Source organism: Astatotilapia calliptera, chromosome 6, assembly GCF_900246225.1.
Source record: "Astatotilapia calliptera chromosome 6, fAstCal1.2, whole genome shotgun sequence".
Lineage (NCBI taxonomy): Eukaryota > Metazoa > Chordata > Actinopteri > Cichliformes > Cichlidae > Astatotilapia > Astatotilapia calliptera.
This window is the reverse complement of record NC_039307.1, coordinates 32,328,014-32,341,753: the sequence shown is the minus strand read 5'-3', so window position 1 is coordinate 32,341,753 and position 13,740 is coordinate 32,328,014. Positions and strand designations below refer to the sequence as shown.

Sequence of the window (13,740 nt, the reverse complement as noted above, 5' to 3'; positions counted from 1 at the left end):
ACCAGCCTCCAATCTGGTCCTTTCCCTCCACATAAACGTCAGCCCGAGAGTCCGACTCCGCTGCAAGAAAAAGCTGAGCTCTGAGCTAAACTGTATAAAATTTGAGTTCAGCATTTAATGATTTGCAAGCTATTTTAAGCTAACAACAATAACACATTCTTAATAAATCTTTAAAGCCTTTACAAAGTAATCTCCCATGGGTCAATGAGATGATTATGGAATTTTTTAATGACAAATACATTGTTATCTAGTATTTAGCTAGCAATTTCAACTCCTAGCAAAACTTAAGCTAATAACTTCAGACTTTATTGATAATTTTAACTACGCATTTTAAATGACTGAAGCATGTTTAGTTAACAATTTATTTGCTAATAATTTCATTTCTTTATCCCTACATTTACATAACAGCTTCTCACACTATTTCAACTGTTTATCCAGTTATGTAGCAAATGAACCTTTCAACACTCTCAGTGTCCTGAATGTTTTTGAAAGGGAGTCATAAAAGGCAGGGTGCTGAGATTCATGCTGTGCTAATCAGTTACAATCTTCCAACTGAACAACATGTTCATCAAAAGTCACAGGAGCTTGCAAAGAAAAGCGTCTGGACTTCTTTAAGTTGCTTGAAGACGTTTCACCTCTCATCCGAGAAGCTTCTTCAGTTCGAAGGTCAAATGGACAAGACTCAGCAGTCCATCTGCATCTAAAGGTCAAAGGTCACTCTTTCAAGGATGCCAATGTTCACATTTTGGACAGAGAGGACAGATGGTTTGAAAGAGGAGTGAAAGAAGCATCTATGTCCACTGTGAGCGACCATCTTTGAACAGAGCCGGTGGTTTACGACACCAACTCTCTGCCATCTATAATCCAGTTTTGAGATCCCTCCCCAGACGCCTTAACGCCCACTCACATCCTGGGCCATCTGACCTCAGGAATTCGCATGATAAGGTGGGGCCAGGTTTCACAATGAGCTCACCCGAAACTCTGGCTGATTGGGACCCACGCCCAGTTTCACACCTTGGCTCAGGCGATTAGAGGATCATCAGGGGGTCCTTTTGTCCCTCTGTGGGGGGTTACTCCCACTAGGTTTATATCTGGGACTCTCCACCATTTGACCTTAGAACTGAAGAAGCTTCTCGGATGAGAGGTGAAACGTCTTCAAGAAACTTAAAGAAGTCCAGACGCTTTTCTTTCCAAGCTCCTTAGACTACAATGACCTGGATGACTGAGAACCTTCACAGACATGTTCATCAAAAGACATCACTGAGTACTGGCAGTACTGAGGCACTGCGATGGAGTAGAAGGAAGAAATGGGTTGGCTGGTAAGTGATAACACATCTTTACCAAATATCCCAAAATATTTTAAAGGTAAAAAGAGGTAAAAAAGTACAAGAGAAGATGGAAAGAGACAAAAAAGAAAATAAATGACTATAATACAAAGACTAGAGTGCCTGTCCCTGTAGCTGAACGATCGAACAACCTGTAACCAGAGATTTCTGGAGCCCAGCTGGGAGCCATCTGAGATGTGACTCAGGCTCAGAGTTTTCCTCCATTTCCTCTACAAATGACAACACAATCACACAGATGATGGAAAAACTCTCATACTTCAGCAAATAAGTGTCTATTTGAATCTCCTGGAGCAAAACAAAGCTACTGCGCCGTGTGGTAGTAGTTCAAAAATACCTTCAAAATGCAGACAGTTCAAAGTGAGCAGGATCCAACTCTAATATTGGTTGAATTGCTATTAAAAAACATTAACTCCACTCACACCCCTCGGCAAATTTTGACCCAAAATGTGCTGAATAATAATCCCCCACCCCATTACGCCACCTGCAGCCTGAACCATTGACATGAGGCAGGATGGACCCCTGATTTCATCAAATTCTGATCCTATCCCAGATATTTGTGTTTAACAGGTATACCTAATAAAGTGTGTAATTTCTGCTATTTCAACTTTTAACCCAGTGTTTAGTGAACGATTTCACTTCTTTATCCAAACATACTGTTTCCATACTATTACCAGTTTTAACTTTTAGTCATACTTATTAACCGGTTTTCATTTTTTCCTACTTCTGACCCTGACAGTGAGCAGGAATTTCTTCCAGTTCTAAAAACAGATAAATAAATCCAATCACCTTGTCCGGTATCTGTGATGTGCTGACGTTTGCTAATCCAGGACTCCGACTAGCCCACTCTCACTAATGATGCTTTGCAAAGCAGCTTACCTGGCATGTGGGACTACATAAAGTAGCTTCAAGTAGCTTTGTCGCTAATAAAACTAATAACAGGAGGTTTGATTAGAGGCACCTGGAAACCTTCAGTCACAGGCGTGTTCTGCTGCTCTGAGACGATCATTTTCAATGTCCTCGGAGAGGTTTTTACAAAATTAACAAAATCCATTAATACTTTTACATGATCTGCATAACAGGACAAACTGAAGAAACTTCAAATGTACCTTCGAGCACTGCTGCCCACGACGCTCCACTGTCAAACCAAATGTCCAGAACGTCTTCTCCACGAACGTAATCACTCGCTGCACCTGCTTTACTCTGAGACAAATATATATATTCACAGAAAAACTGTGATAAGTTTTACATTTACGAGAAAAACATCTCAAATATTCTCTTAGAGAAAAAAAAAATGTAAAAAACATTGCCAAGAGTAAAGCCATGTGCCCTTGACTCCCTATGATGCCTTTAAAATCATTAATGGATATGGTTTCAGTTTTTCCTTGTCCACAGCATGTAAGAAAATGCTTTTCCCAGACTTATCAAAGTCCAGCCACCATTTGAAGTGTAGCTGGTAACTTACCGGAGTAGAGACAGAAGGGTGTAGAGCTAGAGTGGAAATTTACCCAATATTGGTTTATAGATATAGATAAGAAGCATATGCACGAATGACACCATCATCAGCACAGAGGTGTATTTTTGCTTAGATGTCCTTGCAAATGTCATTAATAAAAACGGGTCCCAACACGGAGGCCTGTTAATCCAAGAAAAATCTGATTTACGGCCCCCTGTGTGGACACACACTGGGTTTGATGCACCAGTAGGTTTGCTCCTAAGCTTGTACACTGGTTTAGAAATAGAACCCAGAAGGGCTGTTACACTGTTGCACATTTTTCCTACAGTTGTTGTAGTTTTTACAAAATGCCGTTGCCTAAAAAGTGGGACGGCAAAGTTAAAAATGCTTGAGGATGGGAAGGGATGCCTCTGGCAATGACATCAATGATGGATGACAGTGAGGACCCTGTTATCAGTAATATCTGATTGTTAGCTGTTTCCACACATTAGTTTTCGCACCTTCTTGAGCACCTCGGGAGGCAGCAGAGTCTCAATGGGAAGCTCCCACCAACAGTCGCTGCCCTTTTCTTTGAAGAGCTGTGCGATGTGGGACACAGTGTATCTGTAAAGGTCAAAGAATCACAGATGTTTGCCAGTTTGTAAATACTGTTTAAAAAAAAAAAAAAGAAAGAACAAAAAGAGAAATTTCAAGCATACAGTAAATATGTGCACGCAGCTGTTGGTGTGTGTGTTTTATTATGATGTTGGCTTTACTTGTTGATGAGAGCCTCTCCACTTTCTTTATGGTAGAAGACGGGGATGGGGACGCCCCAGCTGCGCTGCCTGGAGATGCACCAGTATGTCCGTCTGTCCAGCATGGTGAGCAGGCTGCTCCTGGCCGACTCGGGCAAAACACGCACCTTCTGCAGGGCCTCCTGCAAAATCCCACGCACATACTTCTTTAGACAAAACTGGAAATGTGAAGCACTCTCGCTCACTGGAAGAAATGAAGTGTCAGGTACAGACGAAAAAACTAATCTGGTCCAAATGATCTGAATGTCTTTTACCTTTGCTTTGTCTTTGAGTGACTCTGTGTTGATGAACCACTGTTTGCTGGGTCTGATGACTACAGGTTGCTTTGTCCTCCAGTCATACGGGTAACTATGGACGCACTGCTCCTCCTTCAGCAGAGCATTGCACTGCTTCAGCATTGAAATCACTGAGTGAAGCAAGCATCAGATACATCCATCATCAAACAAGAAACAAACTCATTTTCAAAACATTTTTTTTTATCTTGATTAACAATATTATTAAAAAATTATTTCTTTTTAGCAGCCTGTAGAAACCCCACGTTCTTCCCTCTTTTCCATGTTTTTATACCTTTATCATTTCCTTCTGTCATTACAGAAAGCTTCTGTAGTTCAGGTCCAGCTAATTCATTGAATGTCCCATCTTCATCCACCATACATTCCTTTGGTAGAAGAATAATGTGCACAAATACATCAGGTTTTATCATATACTGTAGCCACATTATTCATCAAACATGGTCCACACTGTTAAATAATAATCTCCTTGCATGTATATTGGCTATACTGATTAATGAAAATCCCTTTTTGTATTTTATTTGCTTTTTACAGATTTCAGCCAACTCACAAAGCTTTCAAAAGTCAAAACCTAAGAAATTATGTCTGTGTGTGTACAAAAAGAATTATTAAAAACATAAATACATTTCCAATTGGATTTTTTATATATTTCTGTATTTTCACCTTAGTTATTTCCCCAGAAATATGTTTTTTTCTGTATTTCTTCCTACTTTTGGCTCATTGGGGCCTCCATATACCCACAAGTTTTTTCTTGACTGTTGGGATTTTTAGTTTTTACACACAGAACACACCACAGGCAGTTTAAACTGCGAGGCCACACTGTAGTCCTCCATCCCATGCGCCGGTGCCGTGTGAACCAATCCAGTTCCCTTCACCATGGTCACGTGATTAGCTGGCAGCAATGGCACTTGTTTGTCAGGAATCGTGGGATGTTTGCAGATCCCACCTTCAAGCAGGGAGCCTAGGAGAGGAAAAAGATGGAGAAACAACTCTGCTCGTCTTCTCAAACTTTGGGGCAGGGTCCACTGATGGGACGCAGAAGGAAAAATACAGAGAAGAATTTCATTTCCCCAAAATTCAACCTGGATTATTTTTGTTAAAAGCTCATTTCTACTGCAGGAAGTATCACGTCTGCACCTGGTAACGTGATGCTTCAGACACTGTGTGTTACCTGTGAAGACGCCTACAGTCTGCAGGTCTGTGCCCAGCAGTGCTGCTATGCTGGCCGTCCGCTCAGTTGCTACTAGAAACTTCTCAGAGTTGTCCGCTCTCTTCACCACAGAATACCTGCAAGCAAGACAGAAAACAACTCACTCAAAACCCCACCACGCTATCCACGTTACTGACATCATAATAATAGTGCCTGGGTTAGACAATGTTTGGTTTAAAACAAACAAACAAACAAATACACTCTATAGTTATGAAATGGAAACGCATCTCTTAGGTTTAGGTAATAAAGTCATGATGACATCTTATAAACTGAAACAAATCGTTTGCTTTTTTCACGACTGTCACATTTTGCAATGAGACCAAGCTGGACGAGTCTCCAGTGTGTGGTGCTGTTCCTTACTGGGCATTTGGCATGTAGCAGACAGCCTGGTTAGCAGGAATGGTCCAAGGCTGGGTGGTCCACACCAACACGGAGACACTTTCCATCCCTGCACAGACACACACAGTCAGGAGATTTCATACCAGGTGAAAAATGACTAAAAGCTTTATCCACATGTGTGCTTCACCTTCTTGTGAAGCGATCTTTGGTGGAAGCGTGACGAGGGGGAATGTGGCATAGACGGCTCTGCTCACATGCTCGGGGTTGTACTCCAGCTCCGCCTCTGCCAGAGCTGTTCTGTAAAAGTTGCAGCAATAGATTCAAGATTAGAAGAAATTATTACAAAGATGTAATAACTGCAATAAACTGCATTACCCGGATGAAGGAGACCAGAAGACAGGCTTGTAGTCCTGGTAAATGAGCCCCTGAAGAACAAAGAGGGACAACCACATTAGACCATACACTGGAAGCTAAAGATATCTCAGTGAGTCCCATTTTGATGTTTAAATTAAATAAACGAATTCAAAAATAAATAAATAAATAAAATGTTCTCTGACTGGGGTTTGGGGGTCTGTTAATCCAGCTGACACAAAGAAAGCCTGGTCATGCTGAACCTGCTTTGTAGGTACATCACTCTACTGTGACACTGCCTGATGCTTAGATCAGATCATCACCCACCTTACTGTGCATCTCTTGGAAGACTTTCAGCTGAGCAGCCTCGTAGGTGCCATCAAAAGTGTAGTAGCACTGATCCCAATCAGCCATCACCCCCCAGCGCTGGAATGCAGCTTTCTGGCGGGCTATTGCTCCCTCTGCAAACTCCCGCGCTGGATGAGACAAACCAAACAGCAGCTGCATAAAATTTGAATAAAAGTCACCAGAAAAAGCCCTCTTTCTACTTCCTCCTTCTTCTTCTCACCTTTCTGTCTGATCTGCAGAGGACTAAGGCCACTCGTCCCCAGGTCTCCCAGAGCCTTCAGCTCAATGGGGAGGCCGTGGCAGTCCCACCCTGGGATGTAGTGCACCTGCCGCCCTCTTAGCATCTCAAAACGGTTACGGATGTCCTTCAGGATCTGAATGGAATAATAATTGAGAAGCTAGTAAATATTTACAAATCATGAGGGCAGGAATAAATACGCCGTTGTTCGCATCCAAAAGTTCCGTCTTATTTGTTACTTTCACTATAGGAGGAAGAGTAGGTGAAATATACTACCGGTACTTCCATGTTACTCTAACCTTCTCAGTCTCAAATTCCTTTGGAAGGTATTTCCTTTTAACTGGGCTCAGACAGAGTTCCTTTAACAGAATAAAGTTGATGTCTTTTGTTGTAAACCAATTATCAAAAAGGATTCTTACTATGCAGAGACATCCAGGAGAAACCTTGGAGTACAAAATGTTATCTTTAACAGTTGATGTTTAAAGGACTAGTATAACTTTTATAATGAACAGTGACCCAATTTTTGGATTTAAAAAGGCTAAAGGTGGGTCAGGGTTGGTTGGCAGATGGTGTTAGCCCTGCAACAGGTAGGTGATCTGTCCAGGGTGTGACAGCTGGGGTAGGCCCCAGCTCAACTACAATGCTGAATTGGATAAGTGAAAGAAAATGAATGGATGGATGTGACCTTATGTACAAAGATGCTTTTGTTTTCCTCGTAAAATGCACTCATTATTATACACGTGTTTTGTGGTATAACATTATATTTGCAAACCAATTTTCATTGGAGGAGGACTTGATGATAGAAAGCTGAAAGGTTTCACTTTTACCTTATTGAGAGCGTGTCCAACATGAGGGTCTCCATTAGCATACGGAGGTCCATCATGAAGGCAGAACTTATTCTTGGCCTTCCTCTCCCGCTGCCATGAGTACAAATCTGCAAAACCACACTCCTGCAAAAAACAAAAATTAATATCTATTAAATCTTGAGTGAGCTTTTCCAATATGTATGAAGGCATGATATAAGTATTTTATCACGTGTGACCAGCTTAGTAATCCCATTCCTGTAACTTTTACTCGTGTGTTAATTTATAATTTTCTCAAGTCAAAATTGTTTTATTTTCTTCTTTTACTTCCTTTGTAAAATTTCTTATACTGTCTTGTGCTAATCACGTTACAGTAATCCCTTTAATATTTCATGAATAGCACTTTAAACTGCCTTGTCGTTGCAATGATCTGCATGTTTCAGCTCAAAATTGAAATCAGGACTAGTTAAAAGTAACAATGATATAGCTGTCAGCCTGAACAGTCATGCCGAATTAAAGACTAAATGCTAAACAAAAGTATAAACTATTCGTCTGTTGTAGTTTATCGAAACCACTTAGTAAGCGACATAAAACAAATAGAATTTAACAATTTTTGAATGAGATTTCGTTAGCCTGCTGTACCTGTTGTATTTGGAGTTCTCGGTCCAGAAGCTTCTGTCCGGTCAGTTTCATCGGGAACTCGGTCTTGGGCAAAAGCACTGAATCCCGGTACAGTGCGTTACCGGAGCCGTTCTCCGCGGGCTGACCATTAACTTCACCCGAACCGGTACCGTGACAGCGGCGGCTGGAGGTGCAAGACCGAGCGCCGTGCAGGAGGAGACCGCCTCCCCGCTGTGACCTCCGTGCCCATCGCACTAGCGTCTGGCTCCCCGCCGAACTCCGGCACAGCAGCCGCAGCATGGACAGACGAATAGCTCTGCGGCCGAGCTGCTAACTCGCAAAAACAGACAGCTTTGTTGTTTCTGCGTGAAGTTTCCGTGTTGTTTTAGTCCGCCCTTCTGTATTAGCGTGCTCTGTTTCCTTCGGAAGAAATACAGGAGAGGACAGCTACGGAAACCCAGCGGGGTCATGGGTGAAGCTTTCGCATTTGTGACAGCGAGATGCCGCCGTGGGCGCTGTTTATTTTGAACCATGACAGCAGAAAGAAAGACATTGCTATAAATTATTACGCGTAAATTACTTTTCATGTATATAGAATATGGAGTGGTGCTCATCACTTATGCCTCACTGGGGTTCAAATCTTGATATTTAGGCCCCTTAAAGACCTTATAGTAACTTTTTACTCCAACAAAGCACTTTGCTCTCAGACTGCTGGGCCCTGTTTCAGGAAGCCGGTTTAGTGGAAAAACTGAGTAAGTATACCCTGAGTTAACGAAAACTCTGGGTTTTCGGTTTCACAAAGCGAGTTCAGCTGCAGCCTGAGTGAGTCACTATGACGACACACGCCGTGAAGCTAACCTGCCCCCTAGCAGGTTTACTACAACTAACCCTGACTGTCTCCGCCCCTTTGTCGGAAACCTGACAGTAGGAAGTGTCAGACATGGCGTGTCCCTTCCTTGAAGAGCCAGTAGATCGTGAAGCCCAAATTCTCCGCAGAGCTCTCCGCCGGGAGAGAGTGATCAGAGCGCGTATGGACATTTTATCATTTCCTGATGATTGTCTGTGCGAACGTTACCGTTTCTCAGCACAATCTATAATTTATTTGGATAACATCCTCAGGCCATATATTACGCATGTGACACATCGCGGACATGCTCTCAGTTCATTGCATATTATTTGTATTGCACTTCGGTTTCTTGCAAACGGGAGCTTTCTGTATAATATTGGTTACGCTGAGCACGTTTCCAAGGCTACCGTCTGTCGGGCAGTCAGGTTGTTACAGTTGCACTGAAACGTCTCCTGTACTCGTCTGTGGTGTTTCCCGGTCACAGACCCACAAGATTCATCAAAGAGGGATGCCACAAAATTGCAGGTATCAGGATGAACAAAACTTAATTTATGATGTGGTGATACTTGGACTACTACTTAAATTGCACATTTATTTTCAGGGTTCCCAGGCGTGATTGGCTGTACAGATGGCACTCACATTCCAATCATTGCTCCTTCAGTAAATGAAGGAGACTATGTGAACAGGAAGTCTTTCCACAGCATTAATGTGCAGGTACATAGTTCCCTGTAGCATTTCAAACTAACAAATTATTTCATCATAGTAATGGATGCTAATTTGTGTTCTCTGCACTGTGAAGATCATATGTGATGCTGCCAACATTATCACAAATGTGGAAGCCAAGTGGCCAGGCTCTGTCCATGACTCACAAATATTCCGTGAATGTACACTGAGCACAAAATTTGGACATGGTGAGTTGAAAATACTTTAAAATATATAAAGACCAATTGCTTCAGGGACATTTGAACTGAAGTGTACCCTTCTGTCTTAGGAGAGTTCACTGGCTACTTGCTTGGTGATAGGGGGTATCCATGTTTACCCTATTTGCTTACCCCTTACCCTGACCCTGAACCGGGCCCACAGCAGCGATATAATCTGGCTAATTGCAGGACAAGAGCCAGAATTGAAATGACTATCGGAATGCTTAAGGCCCGGTTCCAGTGCCTGCAAAGGCTCAGGGTCACCCCAGAAAGGGCATGTGACATTATTGTGGCATGTGTGATTCTTCACAACATTGCCACAATTAGAGGAGAACACTGTCCTTCTGAACCAAACAGCAGTGATCCAAACCATGAACATCCTGACCCTCCCACGGACATACAAGATGGAAGAGCAGTCAGAGACACCATATGTCACAATCATTTCCTTTGACCCATCACCTCAACATGTTGAAAGAAGAATAAACAGATTTTTTGTTCAACTGGCTTTATTGGTCGCCTGTATTTCCTGTACACAAAGTATTAAAAGATGTAAACCTCATAAAGTGTCTCTGTTGCTTCCTCCTCTGTAACAGCTGTCAATGTTTCTTCATTATTTTCCTGTAGTAAAGAAATAAACAACATTGCTGTTCTACTGTAAACTCATATAATCTGTGGAGTATTACTCACAACTGCATGTTGGTCTGGCTCAACAGGAGGCTGCACCAGATGCAGTACACCATCACCATCAACTGATAGAATATGAGGTTTATACAGGTCACTTATAACTTACAAGGGACCAAATGGCAATTAACAAACATACCAATCACCTTACACTTCATTGTCATTATGCTCTCAAAGACAACCAAGACTGAGGGAAGGCAAAATCAGTAGGAAAATAACTTCACTACAAAATAATCCATTATGGTAAAGAGTTTATCAAATGAATGAGTAGCACTGCAAAGGTGACTGTGAAGAAAGGATGTATGCACATCATGTATTATTTTGAATTTACCCCTTATGTAGGCACTTGTGTCTTGCGGGGTTATTGCCTCAGAGGATGTCCCCGCAGAGATGCCTTCGGCCACAGGGCGCCCACTGTTTTGGCTGAGGGCCAACTGCTCAGCCTCTGTGAGTGGTGGTGGTGGAGGACCCCCACCTGTTTTTCGGGCCTCCGCTTTTTTTCTGTTGGCTATAACGGGTCACATTTGAGCATACAGAGTAAGCAAATATGTACTTGTAATGTGCTCAGATAATTTCAATAAGTGCTTACAGACAGAAAATTAATGTAGCCTCTAACTGCAATTGATTTACATGGGACAAACAGACCAAGCACTATGGCTCATAATACAATTACACCTCACCTGTTTGGACTATATTTTTATATTTCATTTTTACTTGCTGCCAGGAACGTTTGGGGCCTGTTGGGTTGCACCTGCGCTCACATCACGTCACAAAATAAAATGTATAAAATAACAAATAAAATAACATATGATAAAATAACGTGTTAAATGGGTGGAAATCCCTAGATCAATGTTTAAATTAACACTCACGCATTGACTCTGTCGGCTATGTTTTGCCATGCATGCTCACTTTCTTTTGCAGCTGTCGCTGTGTTACTTTTTTCCGCGGAATTTGCATGTTATCGGCATATGCTGCCATCAGAATTTCGGCCTCAAGCGCTGTAAAATACATTGACCGCGCCTTCTTTCCCTCCGTCTCCATGGTGACTCGCTTAATCTGTGCTCCACTGATCAGGGCTTTATGTATCCTCGTCCGCGCGCTTCACTTGGGGTTAAAGCAACTCCGCGTTGACTGAACTAATTGTTATCAGCCTTTCTGAAACCGAATATTCCGAGTTGGACAGTTCGGGGTTACTCAACCCTGAGTATCATTTTTCACTCTGAGTTTTCTAAACCGGCTTCCTGAAACAGGGCCCTGGTTTACTTGTGGTTCATAGCATATTTAGACGTAGAATGGGAGGCAGAGGCAGAGATCATGGGGGACTCCCATGATCCATTGAGTGTTTCCACAGCAGTCTTTGTGTTTTCCTTCCCACTGTCACAAAAGTGCTTGTTTATAGGGGTAATCTGATTGTTGTTTTTTCTTTGTTTGTTTTTTCGTATTTTGTAGGGTACTTACATTAAAGCTTGAGGCAACTGTTGGTGTGATTTAGTGCTATATAAATTGAATTGAATTGAATTCAGTCTGGGGCTTTTCTGTGTTGAGTTTGCATGTTCTCCCCATGTCTGGTTCTCTTGTGGTAATCCAGCTTCCTCCCACAGTGCAAAGACATATAGTTAAAGGGGTTAGGTTCATTGGTGATTCTAAGATTGATTATAGGTGTAAATGTCAATGGTCGTCTGTTTCTCTGGGCGAGAAACAGACGACCAGAAGTTAGTCATTGTGAAAAACTGGCGAACCGTCCGGAGTGTACTCTGTCTCTCGTCCTATGACAGCTGGAATAGGCTCCGGATAGATCTATCTGTTTATAGATAGATAGATGTAATTATAATTTGTGTGTCGTATTCACCTTTTCCAGTTGAGTTTAGTACTATGATTAAAAAATAGTCTGTTTTCTGTTACATAAAATGTCTTTTTTAGAGGGTGGCCTCTCAGCAAATCCACTGCTGAACCAAGGCGTTTTAACTCCTCTTTCAAAAGCTACACTTCCTTTACGCCAGCTTTCTATTGATTGACTCCCCCTTGCAAACAGAATGTTTGAACATCAGGCTAGATGACTGGGATGACTATTTTAGTGCTGTTTCCTCTCACAGGAGCTTTGATTATTGCAGTATTATATATTTATGTACATGAGAGAAAACAAGGAAACACAACAAAAGTCCCCCTTTAAAAGGAACCAAGCAGAAACTCACCTTTACAATGTACCTTGTGTGCGCTTGTGTGACATGATGAGTGAAGTGTTTTTCATGCAAGAATACAAAAGTTCTCAGACTTGAGGTCCTCGGATTTGCTCATTCAAAAATTCAAGTAGAATTTGGGAAAACTTACCTACAAACCTAAAGAACCTAAAGTAATTATGAAACTGGGAATCTCTTCAAAATAAATTATAATAAACATACATGACCATAATGACTCCAGAAACAGGAAAGTTACTTTTTGTCAGAATTACGATTCAGCCTCAGTGACAGTCTGCATACTGTATTACTCCCTGATGTTACTGTCAGGGCCTTAGAAACTTGTTTTCATCAAACTGGCTTCTTTTTTTGCTGATGTTTCACAGTGAGACTATAACCTGGCAGGACTCAATGCATCATCAACAGCTTGACTGGCAAATGAACTGAATGTGCAAAACACAGAGTGTTGCCTGTTGCCTTTTCTAAAGCGTGCCTTAGCTACAGCACATAGAAGAGATTTAAACAGCTCTGAAGTACAAAGCATTTATGTTGGAGCTCTGCACGACCTGCTGGTGCCAACTGGCTGTGATTTCTTGGGCCACATGAGGTTTGTTCTACCAGATTAAATTCAATAAGTGATACAATTATGACACATAACTTAAAGATTCAGAATGAGAAGGAAAAACTTGCTTGTACTGCAGTACAAGCAAGTTTTTCTTTCTCATTCTGAATCTCCACGGGTGCTGAACACACTGAACCTTTTAATAATCTGGTTAATAATTGGCTCAAATAATAATCTTGTGTTTATGTTTCATCTTTACACAATGTAATCCCCACATATGAAATGGTATAACCTCTAAATAATGTGTGAGGGATAAATTAGAGTCTGGAAGTGAGACAAAAAAAATTGGTTCTTGTCATTCATCTTCAAACGGAATTTAATTTGACCTGCAAAGATAGAAATGGGGAGCCTGGAGAGCCTTGTTTTAATCACTCTATTGATAAAGCTTTACTGAGCTATTTCATCTGACGCTCTCCACTCAAAGAGAGAACACTGTAAAATCACGATCAATGCATCAAAGACCACATAGAAAACAGGGAATAGTGCAGTATTAGTATGGCAGCTATATCTCTAATTTATTAAATATGCATTAAGTAACTTTGCTATTCATTTGTTTTTATTTCTTATCCGGTTTACTATAACGCAAAATGCATAATTCGTAGCTAAGTAAAAGTAAATAACATTTGTTGCAGAATGATACATAAAGGCAGGTGTTTTGGCGTGGTTGATGACGTCACTGGGAGGTATAAAAAAAGCAAAGGCT

General features: G+C 41.5%; 1 protein-coding gene and 1 pseudogene across 2 annotated transcripts in view; one reads left to right on the top strand and one right to left on the bottom strand.

Moving 5' to 3' along the window:
• The window catches only part of LOC113024598 (isoleucine--tRNA ligase, mitochondrial-like), a 12,815-nt gene extending 4,523 nt beyond the window's left edge, over positions 1 to 8,292 (bottom strand). The window contains exons 1-16 of one of the 2 annotated variants that reach the window (XM_026171779.1): positions 7,815 to 8,292; positions 7,197 to 7,319; positions 6,352 to 6,505; positions 6,111 to 6,259; positions 5,808 to 5,857; positions 5,620 to 5,729; positions 5,454 to 5,541; positions 5,055 to 5,170; positions 4,675 to 4,844; positions 4,161 to 4,251; positions 3,848 to 3,999; positions 3,555 to 3,715; positions 3,300 to 3,402; positions 2,453 to 2,546; positions 1,478 to 1,555; positions 1 to 60 (exon numbers count right to left, since the gene is read on the bottom strand). The exon at positions 1 to 60 is cut by the window's left edge and continues 52 nt beyond it. In XM_026171779.1, coding sequence (XP_026027564.1) covers positions 1 to 60; positions 1,478 to 1,555; positions 2,453 to 2,546; positions 3,300 to 3,402; positions 3,555 to 3,715; positions 3,848 to 3,999; positions 4,161 to 4,251; positions 4,675 to 4,844; positions 5,055 to 5,170; positions 5,454 to 5,541; positions 5,620 to 5,729; positions 5,808 to 5,857; positions 6,111 to 6,259; positions 6,352 to 6,505; positions 7,197 to 7,319; positions 7,815 to 8,093 — 1,978 coding nt within the window. In that variant the 5' untranslated portion in view covers positions 8,094 to 8,292. The remainder of the gene's footprint in view (positions 61 to 1,477; positions 1,556 to 2,452; positions 2,547 to 3,299; positions 3,403 to 3,554; positions 3,716 to 3,847; positions 4,000 to 4,160; positions 4,252 to 4,674; positions 4,845 to 5,054; positions 5,171 to 5,453; positions 5,542 to 5,619; positions 5,730 to 5,807; positions 5,858 to 6,110; positions 6,260 to 6,351; positions 6,506 to 7,196; positions 7,320 to 7,814) is intronic. The other variant, XM_026171778.1, reaches the window with a different exon arrangement.
• A 441-nt stretch (positions 8,293 to 8,733) lies between these two features.
• Positions 8,734 to 9,903, top strand: LOC113024840 (putative nuclease HARBI1; annotated as a pseudogene).
• The last annotated feature ends 3,837 nt before the right edge of the window (positions 9,904 to 13,740 follow it).